This window comes from Leptopilina heterotoma, unplaced genomic scaffold (genome assembly GCF_015476425.1).
Source record: "Leptopilina heterotoma isolate Lh14 unplaced genomic scaffold, ASM1547642v1 Lhet_228, whole genome shotgun sequence".
In the NCBI taxonomy this organism is placed as follows: Eukaryota; Metazoa; Arthropoda; class Insecta; order Hymenoptera; family Figitidae; genus Leptopilina; species Leptopilina heterotoma.
The window spans coordinates 2,604,197-2,628,908 of NW_025110946.1; the positions used below are offsets into that span (position 1 = coordinate 2,604,197).

The 24,712-nt window shown below is 29.5% G+C and overlaps 1 protein-coding gene across 2 annotated transcripts in view; it reads right to left on the reverse strand.

Moving 5' to 3' along the window:
- Window positions 1-24,712, reverse strand: part of LOC122502435 (zeta-sarcoglycan) — a 316,329-nt gene that overhangs the window by 64,918 nt on the left and 226,699 nt on the right. For both annotated transcript variants that reach the window (XM_043612486.1, XM_043612485.1), the window contains exon 5: window positions 41-230. In XM_043612486.1, coding sequence (XP_043468421.1) covers window positions 41-230 — 190 coding nt within the window. The remainder of the gene's footprint in view (window positions 1-40; window positions 231-24,712) is intronic.

Consider the following 24,712-nt stretch of genomic DNA (forward strand, 5'->3'; position numbering starts at 1 on the left):
ATTATTTATTATTGAATAAATAATTTTATTTTTCGCTTACTGAGAGTGAATCTTGCGAGAACACGACCATCTTCTGATCTTGCGGATGCCGTAAAGTTGCCCCAAGACTCAAGAACCAAGTTTCTTCCTCTCCTCGACCTTACGCTGGAAGCTATCAAGGCGTCTAAAATGGCAGCTTGACCTCTCAACTCGATTCCTCCAGGAACGACTTTCAAGGAACCGATACCCTCCTGAAAGATAGAAAGTTTTGAAATTAAGTTTATGATCCACTGTTCTTCTTCGCCTCGAATCCTTTCTACATTCAAATGTCTCATGGCATTTCTTGTAATAATTTCCCTTAGTAAAACTTTCAACGACTCATATTATTCCCTTCATTGGAATCAACTAAGTTTTCCTAAGCAATTTTAGTAGTTTTTCATTAATTTTCACCAAAATACTTTCATTCGTAGAAATTAGTTTTAATTTAATGATGGTATAAAATGGAGAATAGTCCATTCTCTTAATGATCTAATTAAATTACTCAATGTAATTTTTTATTTAATTATAATTATGTATTATGGGTCAATTATTATTATTTGATTATAATAATTTTCATAATTCACTTTCTTTCTTCAATTATTAAATAACCAGTTTATTGGATTTAAATTTGAAAATTCTTAATTTTACTTTCCAATTTAGGTTAATTTGATTATCTGCTTGAAATATCATGAATTTTTCATTTTCAGGAAAAGTATCTTCAACACGAGATTTACTTATTATATTTAGTATTAATTTTAAACATTCTTTTGAAAATGTGTTTCCAATTGTAATAAAATTTTAATTCATGTTTGGTGAATAATTAGAAGATAATTAGAACCAAAAAAGTCTTTGACTTGATAAAAAAATTCCATGTGTTATTAATTTTTCTGTGAGCAATAAGCTGGTGAATCGAAATATTTTCAGTATCTCGTAACATGCGGTTGAAATAGGTTTCGCTTTCATTTGTTCCACCTATATCCCAAGTAAAATTTCCGATCTACATACATATGTAAGAGAGAGCCGGATAGGGTTTACGTCTATATTGGTTTCCGATGATTGGCCACTCTATCGGAAGCAATTGGTTCACCGCATTCGACTATGCTATACGTATAGTGGGCTAGATGCAGTCTGGGTTTCATTATATGCTATCCAGTGTTATGCTTGGAAGCCAGAGGATTTCGAAGAAATAGTGAGGGATGAGAAAAAGAAAACACTCGCCAGAAAAGTTGGCCCATCGCCAGGGAAAACTGTAAAGTCTCAATGGGACAAGCAACCACTTTCAGCTTAATCCGAATGATACTCATCTTCCTGTTTATTCGATTGGATTCCTAGTAGACTGAATTAACTTGATTGTTCAGAAATAAGTTAAGTAAATATGCAGATTAACTAAACATTAAGATGAATGACAAAAGCAAAAAAATTCTTTATCCTTTTATTAAGCAAAAAATTCAGTTTAATTACGTTTTCACATACTGGTAATATTAGAGATTAATTGTAACCAATAAAACCTTCATCACTTTAAAACTTTTGCAAATTCTCAGGTATTTTTAGTTTCTAATATTGATATAAATAAATTGTTACAAACTAAGAAAAAAGCTTTCTTTTTTGTTCTAATTTTGAGTAGGGTAGAGGGCCCCAAGGTGGCCACACTATAGAGAAATTCTTGTGCACTATTTGACAGCACTAAATGCTTCAGGTTATTTTCATTGTTTATGAAAACGAAGTTTTTGGTAATGTTTAGACGTGGATAACTAAACGCGTGTTTGTTTTTAACAGAGACATCGCTAAATTTTGATAAAGAAAATTTTGAAAGCATATTGTTTTTAAAGTGATACTGTGATTACAGTTAATAATTTAAAAGTTCTAAACTTTGTGGTAATTTTGTTTACATAATATAATACAATAATATTATAAAGTAATATCGATAAAATTGTGCGTTTTTATGTGAAATCACTTTTGAATTTTTTAAGATGTAATATTTATCAAAATATATTATGGAAAATGTAAATTTTATCTATTTGGAAAATTTTATGATGAATAATAAAATAATTTAGTTTTTAATGTATTAAATAGGATAAATAATTAACAATATTTTAAAATGGCTTCTTACAAGCAAAAAACAGAGTTTGCAACTATTGATTCTGTGATTATAAGCCAAAAACAATACATTTCAAATAAAATTACCATAAATTGATTTTTGCAACTATTTTTTTAATTTTTTCAGTGAATTTTTGAATGGTGGACACCTCGGGGCCACTTTTTTTTAAAGCAAAATTTCATCTGTTTTTCCAAAGTCGTCTAAGTTTTATTTTTCTTTGTAAAATATTAAAATTTTTTTGCTAAGAAGTAGCTAAGGAGATACAGTTTCAGGGCATATATTATTAATTATGTTATATAATACCGTTTGCGAATTACAGACGTTCAAAATATAGGTGGCTACCTTGGGGTCCCTTGTCCTAAGTATAAATTATGTCAAGTTCTTAATTTTAGAATTTTAAGTAAGAAAAAAGATTTTGTTCTTCCAAAAAACAACACTACTTTGCCTTTAATTTTTTTAATGATAAAAAATTAATTTTCTGTTATAAAGAAATTCTGATATCTCAAACAGAATAGAGGTGCTGAATGTTATAAGCGGATACGCATGATATTCATTTGATTTAATTTTAATTTACTAACGCGTATCCGCTTATACAGGATGTCTATTAAATTTTATTCTTGAAATTCCCAGTTTTTTCCGGTTAAGGGCATCCGGGAAAAATCGAGCCCAAAAAGTGTTTTCCCGCGTGTCGTCTCACTCCTAAATAATTAGAGATATTTAGTTCGGATTTATCATGATAATTAGGGGAATTCATGATGATAAAGAATATTCTCGAATATTGCAAGTAATTTTTGAAATAAATATTGAAAAACGAAATTACAAAAGTTGGATTTTTGGCGAAAGTGAGAGACAATATGGCGGCGAGCACACAGACAAGTGGATCTATGTGTCAGTGGTCAAGGAGGTGGCGCCAATTCTCGGAAGTGGTCGCGACTTGAACTAAGGAAATGTATTAATCTCAAATTACTCCACTTTCAATCGTTAATAAAATAATTTCCTCGCAAAATTATTGCAAAAACGGAGAGGGCCGCTCCTCGGAGAGTCTTCCTCTATCACCCCTCCAAATATGAACCCGAAATATTTTATCCTCTCAAAATGAGACGTCTATACTGAACCGTGAAAAACTCCTTTTTTCCGTATATTTAAACAATTTTTTTCAATAATTATTTATCAAAATTTCTCTAAATTCCGAGAGGACCGCTGGTCCCAGAGCATTTCTCTATATTTACCAAAAAATCCCGACTCAAAATATTCTTTTCTTTTTAAATGAGACGTCTATCACGAAACCAGTATTATTTCCCGGATGCCCTTAATGGTATTTAAAATCTGACTTATAAAAATATTATATGACAAATCCTATTTTAATAAAATAATTGATTATCTACTATAAACGATTACGCAAGCCTGCAAAAAAATAAAAATTTCCGTTGTCTGAGATCGAGAAGTCATTTTCCGTAGTTTTTGGTGCGCTGAATCCGAATCTGGCAACGAAAACCTCCAATCACGTCAGGATTTTGAGAAAAGTGGGGGTAAAAGTTCCAAAAATCTCTTTTGAGAAGTTTTTGAAAATTTCTACTAGGTAAATCCGACGTGCTTGAGACTTGTCATATGAGTCAAATTAAAGCTTGAACTCTCTACTTTACGAAGATATTGCGATACTGCCTACAACGAACTAAATTTTTTGGCAAAAATTATTTTTTTAAAAGTTGTCAAGTATAAAAATTGACTCAAATACAACTATTTTAAAAACTGATTGAATTAACTAAGAATTTGTTAATCGGGGGTTTTTGGGGTCGCTGATTACAAATATGATGTCAAAATTAAAAAGTATGTGGTTAGATTCATAATTATCCACCCTGAAACCCTTCGAGTAACGAATTTTATGAAAATTACATCGATTTTAAAAAGTTGTCCGCAATATTGGATCCAACATTTTAAATTTTGAAAGTCTAACATCATATTCTTAATCAGCGACTCCGAAAACCCCCGAGTAACCAATTCTAAGCGAATTCCTTCAGTTTTTAAAATAGTTGTATTTGAGTCAATTTTTAGGGTTCCGTACACCTACGGTGTATCGGCGGAACCCTACACTGCAAAAACTGGTATCTCACTCGTGTCTTAAAATGAGTTGCTTTAAGTGTTTAAACCATTGAGATACAAAATCTGTTTTATATTGAGACATTTAATTTCATCTCGTGTCTCATTTTAAGACATTAAAGGTAACTCAATGCGTATAAGACACGTAAAACGTCTTCTTAGTGTGAGACGGATACTCGAAACACATTTCGTGTCTCAAAATGCATTGCTAAATGTGTAAGACACTTTGAAACGTCTTAAAATGAGACACATATCTGTTTCAAATATGTGGACTAAGACATCTTATGTGTTTCAAATATGGGACAAAACGTCTCAAAATGAGACACTTGTTAATGCAGTGTATTGGTGAGACTCTTGTGTCCGTAGTCAAATCGTGCCCCCCCCCTAGCGGCTAAACTATTTGACCTAAAGAGCTCAAATTTGGTCCAGATATGTATTTTCACTCATAGATTACAGGAAAAATATAGCGAATGTGATTGGAGGTGATGGTCATACCCAACGGGAAGTTGCCAATGGTAACGATTGGTTCAATAATGGGCCATGCTTGGTGCCCAATGATTTGTTCTTGGCAAAACAATTGGCAACCATCATTGGACCACCAATGGTTTAAACTTGGGATGATCACGCTACTGCCAATGATCGGTAGCCAAGCATCGGGCCAATATTAGTTGCCAAGGAATTGCCAAGGAAACAAAACGGATTTTCAAAAGTTTGATTTTTTATTGGCAGCCAACAAAAAACCAAGGTTTTGAAAATTGATTTTTTTTAATTATTAATTTAAATTTATTTTTAAAAAATATATTTTTCAAAAATTTATTTTAAAAAAATATATTTTTCAATAATATATATATTTTTTTTAAATTAATAGAATATATTAATTAAATTTTTCACCTCTGGTAAAACAAAGGTGAAAGACTGATAAAAATTCCCTCACCGTATCTCACAGTGGAGGGATAACTGTGAATGTCTTTGCAGGAGTGGAGCAGGTACTTATAGAGCCAGTGTAACAGGTCACAAGTGAGAAGAAATCACTAGCATGCACTCTGGCGGCGATTGTCGGAACTGTTTTCTGGCGCGCATGCATATCCTGACATTATCGACACAGCGCTTGGAAACCAACGTTGCGCCACTTCCGACAAGCGCCGCCAGAGTGCATGCTAGTGATTTCTTCTCGCTTGTGACCTGTTACACTGGCTCTATAAGTACCTGCTCCTCTCTCGCAAAGACATTCACAGTTATCCCTCCACTGTGATATACGGTGAGGGAATTTTTATCAGTCTTTCACCTTTGTTTTACCAGAGGTGAAAAATTTAATTAATATGTTCTATTAATTTAAAAAAATATATATTATTGAAAAATATATTTTTTAAAAATAAATTTTAATTAATAATTAAAAAAAATCAATTTTCAAAACCTTGGTTTTTTGTTGGCTGCCAATAAAAAATCAAGCTTTTGAAAATCGATTTTGTTTCCTTGGCAATTCCTTGGCAACTAATATTGGCCCGATGCTTGGCTACCGATCATTGGTAGTAGCGTGATCATCCCAAGTTTAAACCATTGGTGGTCCAATGATGGTTGCCATTAATGTTCCAATAATGGAACGGAGTTCGCCAAGCATGGCCCATTATTGAACCAATCGTTTACTTCCCATTGGGTAGCGTTGTCAAGGAAATAACAAGATTTTTGGACAAAAATGCATAAAAAGTGACCATTCCCCCCTCTTAATTTCTAAACTATTCGACATGGAGAGCTGAAATTTTGCATGCTGGTGTATTTTTACTCGAATATTACAGGGAAAATATAGAGAACTTGATATGTAATAATGCCCATAGCGTTTTCAAGAAAAAACTAAAAAATTCTTGAAAAAAACATTTTTTTCTAACTTTTACATTATTTGACCTAATTAGCTGAAAATTGGTATACTACAGTATACCAATGCATTGTTTTATTACAGTCTGACGACAACAAATTTCTTTAAGTTAAAACACGCGCCATTGCAGTGCGAGTACAACTCGAACTTGTCCAATTTTTTATGCTTGGCAACTGTTAAGAAAATAATTTTTGACAGCTAATTTAGTTCGTTGTTGAGAATATCGCTATATCTTCGTAAAGTAAAGGGTTCAAGCTTTAATTTGACTCCTATGACAAGTCTCTAGCACGTCGGATTCACATGGTAGAAATTTTCAAAAATTGCGAAAAACATGATTTTTGGGAATTTACCCCCACTTTTCTCAAAATCCTGACGTGATGGGACGTTTTCATTGCCAGATTCGGATTCAGCGCACCAAATACTCCCGTGTAGAAATTTGTCGTGGACATCCTAGTGTTAGACTACGGCTAGAAAGGTTTTATCGTGGAAATTTATTCTGAAATTTCTATCCAGGCCCGGAAAAGAAAATGTACAGTTTTTATACAGTTTTCCCTTTATTCCCATTAACATTATGCCTGTCTAGAATTTGGCATGATACTGTCTAGGATAGTGACTTGAAAATTTAGTAGAGTGTGCATAAGAAGACTGTCTAGAATTTACCGTGATTTTGTCTACGATACCGACATAGAAAATTAGTACAAGTTCGTAAAGTAGGTGTCACTGAATCTGTTATAGTAACTAGCTAGCAGACATGTTTTTGATGCGTGCCTTTGTTTTTGTGTTATATTCGAACTGTGTTGCAATTACTGTTTTTGTTTCAAACAAAAGAGTAAATTTATAAATAAAAAAGCAAATCTCGAGAAGAGAAAATCATTTGAAATTTTTATTTGATGTACTAGGATTTATATAGAGTTGTTAAAAAGGTATGTATATAGAACTTTATGATAAATATTAGTAATAGTAAATTCACAATCACATATTGATTTTTAAAATTTTAAATGTTTATAATAAATTATAAATTTTAAGAGTCATATAATCGTATTTTTGTATTGTTTACAATATGTGTAATTAACATTTATAATATTAATATACAGATAAGTAGCTCTGTTGTAAATATAAACATACGTTTCTAACCTTAAAATATACATACAATTAAACTTAAGTTTTTTATTTAATTTATATATATATATATATATATATATATATATATATATATATATATATATATATATATATATATATATATTTATAGTGTTAAGTTATTTTTAACTAATTAAAAACTAGTATATTGATCAGTCTATAAATACTACTGTTTATAAAGGTTATCGATTTAAATAATCGATGAAATTAAGAAAAAAAGGAAACGGGAACAAACACGAGCTCGGATGGAAAAGTTTAGAGCAGTTCAAAATTTGACACAAATACGTAAGTTAATAAAAATATTTAATAAGTTTTTCTATTCATTCTAAAAAAATTGCATCTTGTCATATATTAACAAATTTAAATATAAGACATAATACATGAATCTAAAAACGCTTTTTATAATAATAAAATAATATGAAATAATCTGAAGGATCGACCAGTCTAACTATAAGAATATAATTAATTACATTATGCAATTTTTGAGATAAAATACAAAAATTTTTAATGATCAAGATGACAAAATAATTATTAAAATTGAATAAATAGGGGAGACTGGGGTAAACCCGCTCACTAGCGATTTTACGCTATGAACTCAACTTAAGATGGAGATATTGGTACTGTGAATAGAACTTAACATTCAACTTATATTAACGAACTTTTGTTTAGTTTCATGAATTCAACACAGAATCAGAGACGATCAAATGTTTTTAGAGGTGTCAGAAAAAAAACGTATTTTGCATTTTTAAGTTTTTCGATCATTATTTTTGAGTCTTAATTTATCTGGGAAATTTTTTTTGTTGCTATTGGATGTCCTTCATCGAAGTACATATATAGTTTTGTCTTATTTTAAAAAGATTTATTTAAATTTATTCTGAAATGTGAGGAATACACTTGGGGTAAAGTCGCTCACGTGAAGTCGGGGTAAAGCCGCTCACTTAGTTTTAAATTTAAAATTTAGAATAAAATAATTTCACGTATTATATTTCAACAATAACACAATTTATGACTTATTAAAACCAAAATTGTAACTACATTTCACTTTCTCTTAATAAAATATAACACTCCTGATTTAAATCCATAGTTGTAATTCATGAAATCTATGTTCATTATTTATTAAACCAATTTTTTGTTTATAGAATTGTTTATATAACTCATAAATTATCAATAATAAATCATACTTAAGACGGGAATAAGACGAACTTTAATATTTAAAAAATAAAACTGTTCCGTCTTGAAAAGATAAAGTGAGCGGGTTTACCCTGGAAAATTGTGATTTCGAAATTTGGTATATGTTTATTAAAAAGTTTCTCTAAGTAAAACTAAAAAAAATAAATCAAAAACTATTTTTTATTTTTTTAGTAGAAATTAAAAGCTTTCAAATGATATAAATTAACTTGGATTTAGAGAACAATTTCCTAGATTTTATCCGATCTGAAAAAAAGTGAGCGGGCTTACCCCAGTCTCTCCTACACGAATGCTTATTAACCCATTAACGCCCACCAGGACGCAAAATGTACTATGATTTTACGACTTTTATTTTGTATGAAATAATTAGTTTAATTAATTTATAATTATCTCAAAAAAATTTATAACAATTTTATTGCAAAAAAACACACTTTTTTACGAAAAAAAAATTTTTCAATTATTATTTTGACATGGAAAACTAAAGAATATGGTCTCTAAAGCACAAAATATTGCGTCCTCGAACTCTCAGCTATAAAAACCAATAATTACTTTTTTTTAAATTCAAGATAGCGGATATGAAAATGGCCATTTTTCCAAAATGCAAAAGGCCGAAAAAAAAATTCAGGTAATGTTTTTCAAAAGTTATCAGATTTGCTTGAAAATGGTTACTCGGGGGTTTTTGGGGTCGCTGATTACGAATCTGATATCACTTTTTCAAAATTCAAAATGGCGGATTCAATATGGCGGATAATTTTTTAAAAATTAATTGTATTTGCTTTAAAATGGTCATTCGGCGGTTTTTGAGGATGCTAATTACGAATCTGACTTCAGAACAATATTATGTTTATCCTCCACGTCCGTTAGCCGTCAACAAAATTTTATTGACGTTGCCCAGCTCTTACCACAAGTAGGTCGACGTGCAAAAAAGCTACTTTTTTAATTTTATTAAACGATATTATTAATCAACGATAATTATGACACTTATATAATTATGACATTTTTTATACAATAATAAAAAAGAGACTAACACTACATGTGGTTCGATTGACAATAAGTGACGCACATATATATGCCACATTGAATGCACAATTTTTGTGTCCTTTTGTTGCACTTTGCATGATAGTGGCAATATTTTTCGAGGCAAAATCCAAAAAAAAAAATTAAAAATAAAAAAAGTGGCCCTCCTTGTGGTAAGAGCTGGACAACGTCAATAAAATTTTGTTGACAGTTAACGAACGTGAAGAATAAACATAATATTGTTCTGATGTTAGATTCGTAATCAGCATCCTCAAAAACCCCCGAATGATCATTTTCAATCAAATACAATTAATTTTTAAAAAATTTGTCCTCCCTATTGCATCTGCCATTTTGAATTATAAAAAAGTAACATCAGATTCGTAATTAGCGACCCCAAAAACCCCCGAGTTACCACTTTCAAGCAATTTTAATCACTTGTTAAAAAATTGTCAGCCATATTGGATCTGCAATTTTGAATTTTGAAAAAGTGATATCAGATTGGTAATCAGCGACCCCAAAAACCCCCGAGTAATTATTTTCAAGCAAATCCAATCACTTTTTAAAAAATATGTCCGCCATATTGGATCGGCCATTCTGAATTTTAAAAAAGTAACATCAGATTAGTAATCAGCGACCCTAAAAACCCCCGAGTAACCATTTTCAAGCAAATCTGATAACTTTTGAAAAACATTACCTGAAATTTTTTTTTAGCCTTTTGCATTTTGGAAAAATGGCCATTTTTATATCCGCCATCTTGAATTTAAAAAAAAGTAATTATTGATTTTTAAAGCTGAGAGTTCGAGGACGCGATATTTTGTGCTTTGGAGACCATATTCTTTAGTTTTCCATGTCAAAATAATAATTGAAAAATTTTTTTTTTCGTAAAAAAGTGTGTTTTTTGCAATAAAATTGTTATAAATTTTTTTGAGATAATTATAAACAAATTTTAGCTTAATATTCCGAAAGAGCGATAAATTTTACGTCGGAAATGGTATTTCCTAAAATTTTTAACTAATTATTTCATACAAAATAAGAGTCGTGAAATCATGGTACATTTTGCGTCCTGGTGGGCGTTAATGGGTTAAATTAAAGAAAAAAACAAAATAAAAAAATTATTATAATCTTAAATAAAATAGTTTTTAAAATAGTTCTTTAGAATTAAAATTCTTTAAAGATATATAAAACTGATTTTATTTTACTTTTTTCTTTTCCAATATTTCTAGTTTTTGGTTATGTTCTGATATTAACCTGTAAAGAAATATGCGCAATATACAATTGATAATTTAAAGTAAAGAATATAATTTTTATTTTACTTTGTTTTTTAATTTGAAATTGTATGTATTTACATTTAATTTTGCAATAATTAAGGTCATTTTAATTTTACCGTCTGAGTAATAATTGGTATAAAAAATAACCGAAGTTGAATTTTTCTTTATGTAGATAAAAAGCAAGTGTTGGTTGAAAATGAGCCACAGGAGTTGGAAGATATCGACGATGACAACCTCACAACGGAGTCAGAACCAAATAGTATGCAGGATAAGGAATCTGACAAAGAAATTAATCTAGAAGAATTTACCGATGAACCTAATCAGCTCGATGATCTTGGTGACCCTGACAATCTTAATATGCTCGACTCTCCGGATATTTCTAACGATGCAGACGATTCGTCTGGTGAGGATAGTGCATCAAGCTCATTATCTGACAATTTCGAGGTACATAATCAAGAAATTAATGAAATCAGAAACTGGGCTCTAGATTTCTCTGTTCCTCAAAATCATTTAGATTGCTTACTACTCATCTTAAGACGCAGAATCCTTCCAGATTTGCCCAAAAGTGCAAAAACTTTTCTGGAAACAACTAGAACAAACTACACAATAGAAGAAATGGATGACATTTAAAATGCTAAACGAGAATTCGTTTATTTTGGAATCAGAGAAGGATTAAAAGCTTGTTTCAATGAAAATCTACTTGATGGAAACAATATCGAGTTGATAACTAATTTTGACGGAATGCCACTGAGTAAATCTGGACATCAAGAATTTTGGCCTATTTTAATGAAAATACATTCTACTACAGTCATTTATAAGCCATTCACCGTGGCTATATTTAATGGAACCTCTAAACCAAAAATTGATATGTATTTGGAAAAATTTGTGATAGAAATAAATGAATTATTAAGAAATGGAATAGAAATGTTAGATAAGCTTTATAATATTGTATTAAAAGACATCATATGCGATACACCCGCTCGTGCCTTTATAAAATGTACTCAAGGTCATAATGGCAAACATACGTGTGAAAGGTGTACCACGGAAGGAATAACCTTTGAAATACAAAATGGTGTAGTAGTGAAATTTGGTAAAACTGTATATTCTGACATCAATTGCAAGAAAAGGACCGACGAATCTTTTAAAAATATGGAAGACAATTATCACCATAATAGCATTTCTCCTTTAACTCGTATCATTTCAAAAATTAATATGATTGAAATTTTCATTCTAGATTCCATGCACCTATTGTACCTTGGTACAATGAAAAAGTTGCTAGAGTTTTGGTTAGAAGGCAATCTAAACGCAAAATTAAGAACAAAACTTAGAATTGAACTGGAAAGAAGAATAAAGTACATATCTAATCAAGTTTGCTCAGAATTTCAACGACAGCCAAGATCAACAAAATATTACCGCAAATGGAAAGCAACAGAATTAAGATTCTTTGCGCTGTATTGTGGACCAATTGTTTTGAAGGGATTATTAGATGAAAAATACTATAAGCATTTTTTACTTTTTAACGCAGCATGTCGCATTTTAAACTCGGAAGAACTATGCTTAAAATACAAAGATTTTGCAAAAACATATTTGAGACGATTTGTTTCCGTTTTAACAATCTTTTATGGAATAACATCGCAGACTATAAATTCGCATAATTTAATTCATGTCTCCGACGATGTTCAAAATATGAAATGCAGCTTAAATTATTTAACATCATTTCCATTTGAAAATTTACTCGGGAAGATAAAAAGACGCTTATTGAGAACACCGCAACGGCCACTAGCACAAGTATGCCGAAGATTACAAGAAGATAATCTACGCAATAAATGTAAAAAGCCAATTTTGACACCAACTTTACAAATTTTAAAAATCCGTCAAGAAAGAATTGAGGAAATAAAATACAAAGCCTATTTTGTATCTATCTATTCACCAAATAACATAGTTCTGTTAAACAATAGAACTATTTGTCAAATTGAAAAAATTGTTGATCCTAAAGGTGATAATGATCTCAAATTAATAGGAAGAATATGGAAACAAAAAAAAGTTTATTCCAAAGCCCTATTGATTCTAACAGTCTTTACATGTTTCAAGTTCAAAGTTGACCATTGCGAGACCTTCAAGATTTTCCATTAGCTTCATTAACCAGAAAAATGGTTATGTTAAAAATGAATAAAGGAAAATATTTACAGGAAAAAATTTACGTTATGCCTTTGTTACATGTATAATGTCGATCATTACAAACCTTTTTTTTTATTTTTTAACTATTATATTTGTAACACTTCAATAACACTTCAATATTTTAGAGTATATTTCAATTATAAAATTCTTCTGTGTTTTCAAAATTATTATTTGGAGAAAAATTAATCTTCTATCAATAATTTTTTTTTCCGATTCTTCCCTACAAAATTTAATCTAAAAATAGATTTGACTATTAGGAATGACAATTTCTGAAAATTAGGTTATGTAAGGCATAGAGAAGGATTTTATGTAGAAGTTTTGTATGGGTAAGTTGGTAGCATTGGTCTAGCAGACATTAGCGTTATCGCTCACAGTAGATAGTATTTTCTTAAATGTTCTCGCACATGGTAGTTCGGTACGTTGGAATTGTTTATATATAAAGATTTTTATTTAATGCGAATTAAAATATATTATTGAGTTTTATATAAGTGACTTTTTCGTAAAAGTGTAGTGATAGACTATGTAATCAGGTAAGAATTAAATATTTATATACCACCGTTCGTATGTGTAAACATGTGCGTCAGGAATACATAACATAAAATTAGAAATATTTTTAAATTAAAAAGAAAACCAATGATTTTTATTAAATATTTGTGTGAAAGTTTTATATAAATTTACTAGAAATTCTAAGTAAACTTTTAGAAAAAAGTAATATAACTTGAAAAATTTTTACAGTAATTATTTTCAAACGATTGCATACTTTGATTACAGAATGGCTAATTGTGAACGAAAATTTACATTGGTAAAATTTATTCCCGCGACTCATGAATACAACGCCAAAATTTCAATAGAAATTGTACCAACTACTTGGATTGATTTTGACGCAAGTAGACATCAGTTATTAACGAAATTCATGCCAAAGCCATATTCATTGAAAAGAATGAAGGTTTTGCATGAAATCATTCAACAGTGTAAAGATCCAGTTACTGATTGGCCTTTTTACGATATCGAAACAAGAGGACACGCCAGTAAGTTTACACAAATAACTTGAAAAGTATCATTAATTAATACGATAATTATTTACTAACAAATTTTATTTTGTTTAAAACAAATTGTTAACATAATTTCTTGCCCTCTGTCTAATTAAGATGGAATCTGTAATCGGAACCTGAGTCATCCGGACTGTAAATCCTTTTTTTTCAACTTTTTTGTTATATCTTGAATTTGAAATTTCATTCTTTATTTTTGTCAATTAAATAAAACTTTGGTTTATCTGAATAATATCTGGCCAGAATTAGTTTCGAGGTATTGAAATTGCACATTTGAAAAATGAAATGATATATAAAAAATTTTAAAATTCATAGATAGCTACGAGGAAGCTGAAGAAAGGTTGCAAATTTTAACCAAAGAGGAATACGTTTTTACTACAGATGAAAACGAAGAACCCATTAAAATTGCAGAAAAGGTACAAAAAATGCATAGAAAGAAGAAACTAATTTCTGTCAGACATGAAGATGCATCAACTCTTTTGAAAGTACCTTCGTTAGGAGATCGTCTTCCACTAAGTGACGAAGAGTCAGATTCGTCTTTAATATCAAAATCGTCGGAAGAGGAAGAGCAAGCTGTTCAGCGCAGGTCAACCAGTCCTGACAGGGAAAAGTCAGATTGTTTAAATCTGAATTCAATAAGAAACATATCCTTGGGTAAGAATAATTTTTTTAGATCCTAATTATGTTAGAAATGAAAATAAGGTATGTTTCAAATAGAATGTCGCTTACTTTTGTTCTCGCCTCGGGTGCACAAAATGACACTTTCCGTGCAAGAAAGGCTAACTAATTCAAATTTTTTTTCAATATTTATCGATTCAAGATTTATGATTTCTAAATTAACGAAATTATTTTTAAGTGTATACTTTTTCTAACATTTTGTTAAATATTATTATTAGGGGAGGGTGGTCCCATACCGACCCCTCGTACCATACCGACCCCCCTATGTTTCTTGAAGATGGTACCACTAAAAAATTCGTCAGTACCATCAGTCGAACACTTTCACAACAGCAACAACTGGGCCACAGGTTTTATCAATGCGATTGATTTCATTCTGAAGATTCAAGCAATATTAGATTTTAGCATTGTTTAAATTAATTTTTGACCTATACGGAATTCAAGCTAACAGTGTTTTTTGAATACAGAAAAATTTTTACGAAATTAATTTTGATTGGGTATGACCTTAACTTCAACGCACAACATTCAAATTAAATTGATTCCATTGATGTAAGTGATTGGCAAAACATTTTGTGAAAATAGTGGGGGTGGTCCCAACCCGACCCCCCTATTTTTAGATTGTAATTGTTTATTCTCTTCTTCCTTATTGAAGTGGGGATAGGTTTTGCATATTTACTTTTATTTTTTGAGAATTTATAAAATATTTTACTAACAATCACAGCACTTATTACTTAACTTTAATTCTCTTTTGGTTAAATATTTTATTCATTGTCAGTTGTAAAATGTTCTTGACAAGGCGATATGAATTAAGAAAAGGTGTACTTTTCGACATCTTTGGAAGCAGTTAAGTACGAAAACGAAAAAAAATTAATAACAAAATTCGTATAGATTCTACTAGAAATAGGGCAAAAATTAAAACAGGCAAAACCATCGCTGCTATTATATTGGAAATTTAGATTTTGTTTAACAATTTATATTCATTATCATTTTAAAAAAGGCCTTAAAATTTATTTAAATAAAGTAATAATATTAATTCAAGTTTAACTATGTCAACATAACTTAAAGACATAAATAATCTCAGAGTAAAGTTACTAATGATTCATTTATTTACCTTTTTGTTCAGAAAAAGGTCCAAAAATGTATTTAAATGAAGTAAAAATAATTTAACAGTTCATTAGAGACTGTTGAATTTTATTTTAATTACTATCAGAATTTGATATCTTGAGTATTCTTGAGATTTCCCCCAAAAAAATGGGGGGTCGGTTTCGGACCACCCATTTTGAAAAAGTTAAAAACGTAAATTTTCGCTTTTTCTTTAGATCTTTTATTAATGACAATCAGAAACCTCGGCAATCGTCAGAAAACATTGAAAAATAGTTCCTTTACTCAAAAAAATTTTGACGAAGACAAAGAAACACATTTTTGACACATTTTTAGCCTTTGCACTTTAGGGGGTCGGTATGGGACCACCCTCCCCTATTCTTTTCATTTTTTTAATTTTACAACAAACCTAATATTATTATTATTATTATTACAGCACAAAATAATAATGCTAAGAATATTTTGCAATCTAAAGCGAATTGTCAAAATCAAAATATAAAGTTCTATTCTATGCCAAGCGAGGAAACAGAAAGAGCAAATTCTGCTTTCAGAAAAAGAATGCAATTAGGTAAGTTTCACCAAGTTGAAGTCCATATAACGTTTATTAACGAAAAAAGTTTTTCAATGAGTGTTAATTAATAGAAAACAGAGTAAAGCAACAATAGTGCCACAAAAATTTATTAAAAACGTAGAGTTCTATTTACATTTTAATAATTCTTCTCACAATTTGATTAATTTTAGATCATTTTTATTACAGCACAGAAGAATAAAGAAAATGAATATTTACAGTCAATAAATCCATCTATTGAGAAATCGAAAAAACTTGAGGATATTTCATTATCCAATTTTGAACAATTAATAAAAGTCATGACAGTATTGGCTTCTGATATGAAGCAATTAAAAAAAGATATGACACATTTACGCTCAACAATAGAGGCATCAACTACTACAAGCAATTTACAACCAGAAAGCCTTGCCGAACGAAACAGCTTGGAGTTGCCTATAAAAAATGCGGAAGATTTTCTAAAACTTGAGAGTTTATTAGAGAATAACAATGCGTTTTATAAAGAATTCTTAAGTATAGGGGAGCGTGGGGGAATTGGAGCCCCTTAAGGAAAATTATTAAAAAAACCAACTTATCTTTATAATAATTCATTGTTTTCGTCATTTTCTACTCATTTCGTTATTTATCTTTAATTATGTTTAATTAGAAACTTAAAAAGAGAAAATAAATTGGGAATAAAAATTTTTCAAAAAAAATACATTTTTTGCTATCACCCAATTTGTGGGGTATTGGGAGCTTTCACTTGAAATTAAAAAAATTTTTATTTTTTAGAAATATTTTTTGTTTTCTAATAGAAAAAAGTGTTAATACTTACAATGAAGCCAAAACTTTAGACTTAGAATAAATTTTTTCCTAAATTATAATTTAATACAAAATTTTTGAAAAAAATTAAATTTTTCATTTTTTCCACCAAAAATGATTTTTTAATTAAGTTTGTTCATAATGTGATATCTTTTACAATTTTCAAAGAAATAACGAAAGCCGTAACATAGTAAAAAAATTCTTTGGGCTGACACTAATTCTCCCATTACCCCACAGAATTTTTACAGGACAAAATTTAAATTAAAAAAAAACATGAACAAATTTTATTATTATCTCGATTTTTATACAAGTATGCATATCTACACATATTCACCTATAATATAATGAAAAAACAGAACTAAATAATACGATTTTAACTACTTATGGTGATGTTTTGAAATATTTTGCATTTTACAACGAAAACTCAAAAAATACATTTTCCTTTGTCATTACTAAAAATTTGTCAAGAATGTGATCGTTTGTTTTGGAATGATATAAACAAAGGTTGTAGAAGTTTTTCTAGACATTACAGTGAATTTGAAGGCTTTTAAGTACGTGAAATTTAAAAGCTCCCATTACCCGCAAGCTCCCATTACCCCACGCTCCCCTACTAGTATTTTAATTAATTTTTAATTAATATTTTAGAGTTTAAACTGTACATAATTTAATTATTTTTTAGAAGCAATCTTTACAAATGTTAATGGATAATGATGGTGTTCTTTCAAGAAGTATTACAAATATATTGCGATGTTACTTATCAAGGGATATAGCGATGAGTTACACTGCTACAAAAAAAAATCGAAGGAAAACAATTATTTAAGAATCTTAATTTTTGCAATAAAATGCTTGGTAAGAGATATATTTATTTGTAAATTACCTACAGTATTTAAAATTAAATAGATATTAATTTATTATATTAACATTTTAGATGTACATATTTGCTTCAAAAATGCAATCAGAGTCAAAGGCGTTCAATGTTAAGATTTTTTATCGAGCGCTTGGGACTATCCTAACTAACTCAAAAGATTGGGAAGGGCACAGGAAACTGAGAAAAAAAATTATTATTGATTTAGAAGTTCCAGTCCTGAACCCCAATGATATACAGTTATCGGACCAAGAAGAATACAGTTTGAATAATATATTATTTAAATGTTACTGTTTCAACCTTTTTTTAAGAAATAAGATGTTTCCAATAATTTAAAGTTTTTCATTGTTTAAGTTAAATGAAAGTTATGGAAAATGATATTTTTTCAAAACGTATTTTATAAGAAAAGTATTAATATAATAAGAATTGTTAAATATTTTTTAATAATTATCCTTCAAGGAAGAACATGACAGACAGTCAAAACAAAAGGCAGTCTAACTCTAGACTTTTGTAATTTTTATTTTAAAATATGTTAGAGTTTAAATTAGCTTAGACAAAAAAAGTATTAAATTTTCAACATTTAAAGAATTTTAATGTAATATTTATATAAAAATTACAATTTTTATGTCAATACACACTAAAAAAAAGTTTTACTTTCAGCCTGTTTTCGAGGCTGAATTTAAGGTGTAAACGGAGTCAGCCCCATTAAACAAGGACAGACTTATGTGAAATACATGGGCTGAATTTAAGGTGTAAACGGAGTCAGACTTTTTTTTTCCTGTGTAAGAAAGATTTGTTTTCTTTTTGCTTCCTCATAAAGGAAGCCTTATAGTGATGTCGATTTCCGAATTTTTTAGAATAAATTATTTTTACAAATTTTCAAGTATATAATTCGTCGAGAGGAACAAATGTCCGGATGTATGCGTGTATGTATGTGTGTGTGTGTGTATGTCACCGATTCTTGTGGACAAATTTTCTCTTACACGTCTTAAAGGATTTTGATAAAATTTTGTAGGTGTATTACGGTCATGAATACTAAAAATCAGACAGAAGGATTTTCAAAAATATCTAAAAAAAAATGTTTTCAACAATTTTTTAATTTTTGAAAAAATTAATTTTTGGATTTTTTAAAATAACTTTTTTCTACATTAAAATTTTCATTAATTCTTGTCAAAATTGCATTCCTTACATAAAAACGAATCGATTCATGTATATCAAGTATATATTTTATCAATATTTATAGAATTAATAAATATTTTAGATTTTAATAAAAAAATTGAAATTTTGTATTTTTTGAAATTTTATCTTAATACTTTAAAAATAATTATTCTATAATAAAAAAATTGAATAATTAATTTTTTTTCAGGGTACTTTACCCGGTAGAAACTTTCTACACAGAAAAAAAAAGTTCACGAATCTCTCGTGAACTAGTATATCACTTTTGGATGGGACACAAAATTTCAAAATTTTCATTCACTTTTGATTAGAAATGGCGAACGTCAACGAAAAACTGAAACAAAGTTAATGAATTTTTGATGAACTGTTAAGGAAGAGTAGTTCGTCAAAAGTAGAGGTACAAGTTCACGAAAAAATCGTGAACTCGCGAGTGTCAGTAGTATGCGCAGTTCGTAATGCGCATCAAATATGGCTGATCAAGCATTCATCATTCAGTCGGTGTCATCGGTGTTTACATTCGGGAAAATTCTTTGATGAAAGTTATCTTTAGAATCAGTGTTTTTTATTACTTAGTGAATATTTTTGTTTGCTAATTTCCTTTGTGAAACAAATAATTCATAAAATGAATTAAAAGTTACGATAAGGGACTTTTTCTACTTTGCACGGTCCTGAGTTTTACAGCAGACAAAGCTAATCGTTTCGTTTGTCGAAGGACAGTGTATCTAGATTTAGCCGTGGCGGTTAGTTGTTAGAAATATTATGTTATAGGGTATAGGTACTAGGTTCGAATCCCGTGAAGCGAATTACGAATTTTAATGGCGATAAAATTGTGTATTCTGTGTAGTTGGGTGCGTAATAGGCGTCAAGTTATCAAATAAAGTGAAATACTATAAAAAAAGTAGTGTCTGGAAATTATTTTTTCTTGTTTTTAGCATTTTTTAAAAGTTCACGAATTTTTCGTTAACTTTGACGAAAAGTTCGGAAACCGTACTATGTTTCTAGTGAAGGAGTTGATGAAATTTTGACGAACTGTGTTTGTTGATTTTCAAGAATTTTGTGTCCCATCCAAAAGTGATATACTAGTTCACGAGAGATTCGTGAACTTTTTTTTCCCGTGTATTAAAACTATTATGAAAATGACCATAACGTTCACATTTTTTTACCTAGAGAGTTAAAAATTGGCACACGTGTATTTTTACGCGTAGATCACACGAGAAATATAGCTAATGCGATTAAAAATTAATTTTGTTTGATTTTCGTAAAAAAGACATATAGAAAATAAAAATATATATACTTATATATATTATAGGAAAAAAAATTTATGATAAACTCTATAACATTAATTTTTTTTTTTTGATTTATTAAAAAGAAGATTTATTAATTATATTTAATAAACTATTATAATTATTTAACTTTTAAAATTATATATAATAATATATATTAAAGAAGCTTAATGGTCATGAAATGAACAACTTGTTGGTTAGGTTATTCAAATTATTTTTTTTATTAGCAGAAAATTGTGATTTTTATTCAAACAATACTTTTTTTTGTTTAAAATTTGTAAAATTAAATAATTTAATTTTTCATCAAAACGTATTTAAATTCTTAATTGATTTTAAACCAAAAATAGAAAAGAATAGAAGTAAACTAATTTTTGTTCACAGAGTTTGTCGGATTGATCCTTAACTTTAAAGTTTAACAAAAAAGGTTATATACTTTTAAGATGAATTTTTAAAAAATTGTTATTTTAAAATACTATTGTAATACAGTTTATTTTGAATAAATAAACAAAAAAGATTGAAGATTTAAAATATCTATTTATTTCCTACGTTTATAAAATCTTTTTATGCAGCAGCAATAAATTTTAATACGAAACTGCCCAGATACGTTCTACTTTGCTAGAAAAGGACTAGACAGCTAACGTGGATAATATCCAGCTAGTCCTAGCGTCACATCCCACCCTCGCTCTTGTCTAGTCTTCCCATCAAGTTCCTAGACAGAATCTAGCGCAGCTAGACAGTTTTTCATACACTTCCCCAATAAATTTCTACACGGGCTACTGGAAATGACTTCTCGCTTTCAGACAACGGAAATTTTTATTTTTTGTAGGCTTATTGTGTTAACTATATCATAGACACTAACTTATAAAAGAATTCCGTAGGTATAATAACCCAATGGGAAATAGCCATTAGTCTACCATTGGTGCATTAATGGCCCAATATTAGGAGCCATTGGTTTTCTCTAGGTTTATTATTGGCTCCCAATAATGGACCACTAACCCTACTAAAAAAATAATGACAAAACATCAGAAAAATAATCAGAATTTCTGGTGTTTTTGAGCAGTTTTTCTTACAATTGCAGCTCAAAAACATGAAAAAGAAATAGAACCCTTCAAAATACTGCCAAGAATCATGAAAACTTTTATGACTGCCACCGAATTTTTTTATAGCACAGCAAAAAATCTTTTTTGGGGATGTATTCTTGTTCCTTTATGTAAAAGGGTCGTCACGCCTTTTAAAACTTAGGTATACCATCGAGAAACCATTATACATTTTTTAATGTTTAAAATCATTTTTGTTTATTTCAACATTATATTTAATGTTTATAAACTCAGATTATTTTGAAGACTGTTTTACGTATACCTTATACTGTCTTGGATTAAAATTCAAAAATGATATCAGTTTTTACATATCAGTTATAGTTCACGAGACAGCTTATAATTTCTTCAAAATGAAGGTTTTGAGAATAAATTTTAGATATTTGGAAACATGAATTAACACAGATTCTAAATTTTTAAATTATAAACTTCCATTAGTTAAATTGCTCAAGTTTCAAGTAATAAAATTTTTGTTTAAACAATCATAAACCTTCAGAACAATGCCTTTTTTTGCCCACTCGACACAACTCAGTCACAATGACCAATTCGCTACGCACCTTTCTGTAACAATAGATTTCCGAGTCTTTTGTGATGATTTTAAGACAAGAATTTTATAACTTAAAACTTTTGCATTTTAACTAATGCAACTTTGTAACATAAAAATTTAGAATCTATGGTATTTTACGATTCCAAATATCTAAAATTTATTTTAAAAATCATTTTTTTAATTATCACCCAAACCTTATAATTTATTTTAATAAATGTTTTTTAAAATAAATTTTAGATATTTGGAATCGTAAAATACCATAGATTCTAAATTTTTATGTTACAAAGTTAAATTAGTTAAAATGCAGAATTTTAAAGTTATAAAATTCTTGTTTTTAAATCTTCACATTCACATTTGGAAAATCTATTGTTAAAGAAAGGTGCATACCGAATTGGTCATTGGGACTGAGTTGAGTCGAGTGGGCAAAAAAGGCATTGTTCTGAAGGTTTATGTTTTTTTAAACAAAAATTTTATGACTTGAAATTTGTTTAATTTAACTAATTGAAGTTTATAATTTAAAAATTCAGAATCTGTGATATTTCATGATTCCAAATATCTAAAATTTATTCTAAGAAACTTTATTTTGAAGAAATTAAAAGATACGCTTCAAGTATGGTCAGCTTGGTTTGTGAAGTGAAGTGAGAAGCTGATAGAGTTCTCACAAAACGCATCAAATCCATTGTGATGTGATAAATTTAGTTTGGGAAAATACTATAGTCCACCAGGATAATTTCGCCCGATAATTTTATGCACTATCAACTCCAATCTTAAATTTCGACGAATAAAAAAAAATAATTTTTATCCCACATGCACAAAAACGGCGCTTTCTGATAGCAGCCGACAGGGAGGAAAGTCATTCATTTCTTCGACCGTATGAAAATGGCGGCCGTGTTCTCCCAAGGGCAAGAAAATTAGCTGTTCACATGCATTTTTCTTGCCCAAGGGAGAAATCGGCCGCCATTTTCATACAAATCGAACAAGTGAATGACTTTTACTCCCTGTCGTCTGCTATCTGAAATCGCCGCTTTTGTGCATTAGGAATAAAAAATATCGTAAGTAACACGAGAATAAAGGCAGCCAATTTCTTTACGATGATTTTTGTGACACTCGTTCCGGTCTCGGGGCGCCTACGGCGCCCTCGACCTCCACTCGTGTCACAAAAATCACCGTAAAGAAATGGCTGCCTTTCTCCTCTTGTTGCTTAATATACTATTTCTTCTTAACAATAATAATAATAATAACTCTAACTCATTTACTGAATAACCAAATCCGAAGCAAACCAAATAGTGTTGGGCGCCAGGTTCAAAAGGAACCAGTCGTAACAACCAACATAACCAAAATTAAATATTTATATCGTCTCAATTTAAGATTTACTTAATGTCCGGCTAACATAAGTGGAGAAGGGGAGGATTCATCTCTCTATGCTGAGGTTTCTCTTGCAAATTAAACAACTAAATTTGTAATAAAATTCTATATTTGAAATTTCCATTAAATTCAATAATTCTCAAAATTTACAGTTATTAACAAAATTTGGTTCAGAAATCGAAGGTATTTATAATAACAAACTAAACGCAATATAATCTTGAAACATTCCACGACTTGAATAATTAATCATTCAATCTTCATAATTCATAAAATTTGACTCAATAAATCGAACAAAATTACGAAATAAAACATCTAAATTTATCCGAAATTCGAGTAAATAAACAACATTATAAATAGAATTAATCAGTAATCAAACTCAAATAGACAAAATCAGTTTACTGTGTAAGTTTCCGAGATTTTATTTTAATAGGAGAAAAGTTGAATTTGTAAGCCTAAATAATGATCATTATTATCACTTGATTAACGAAAGAAAATCTCCCTTTAAATTTGTACTACATGATTTTATATCATGGCTAACGAAAATCACAAAATGTCGGAAAATCACATAAAAGAAATTAAATTATCGAAATCTGACACACTAAATAAATAATAATCAAAATTTATCCGAATTCTTGCGGAACATTCTCAATTTTCAGACACTCAAAATCCTTAAATCTCATAATCTAACCGATTTAAAGGTTAAGTTGAGTTTTGTCGGTAAATCGCACATTTTCAATTTACTAATACACATAAATTAATTGAATCTTGTAAAGAATTACGCGGAAACAAAAAAAAGGCATATTTTCGGAAAATAACAAACAAAATAATTAATCGAATGAATCGCGAGAATTAAATCGGTAACAAAACAATAATTGGTCTCATTATCATAAATTTTCACAAAATATCAACCTACCGGCATGGAGCCGACATATTCCCGAGCACATGTTCAAATTCAATTTTTGCATTCGTCGTTTTATGACTGAAAAAATGAATTTAAAACGAAAGAGAAACTAAATTTAGCAAAACTAACTCACCAATTAAATTTTTGTCACGAGAAGAGGGCATCTATTTAATTCTCCTCTCTCGAAAAATGAAAAAATGTGAAATTATAAAATAATTGGCTTCTGCCTGGCGTCACGGTTTTTACAGTGTGTCTTTATCATAGAGATATTATAAATAGAGTGGGGAAGGTATAGGCGGCAGCGTGTGGGGGAAGTGTCCTGCCATAAACAGAATGGGTTGGAGGAAGAAAGAAGATTTAACACCAGCATCTGTCCTTCAAAGAGCTCCAGCGCAAGAGAGACACCTACTGGTGTT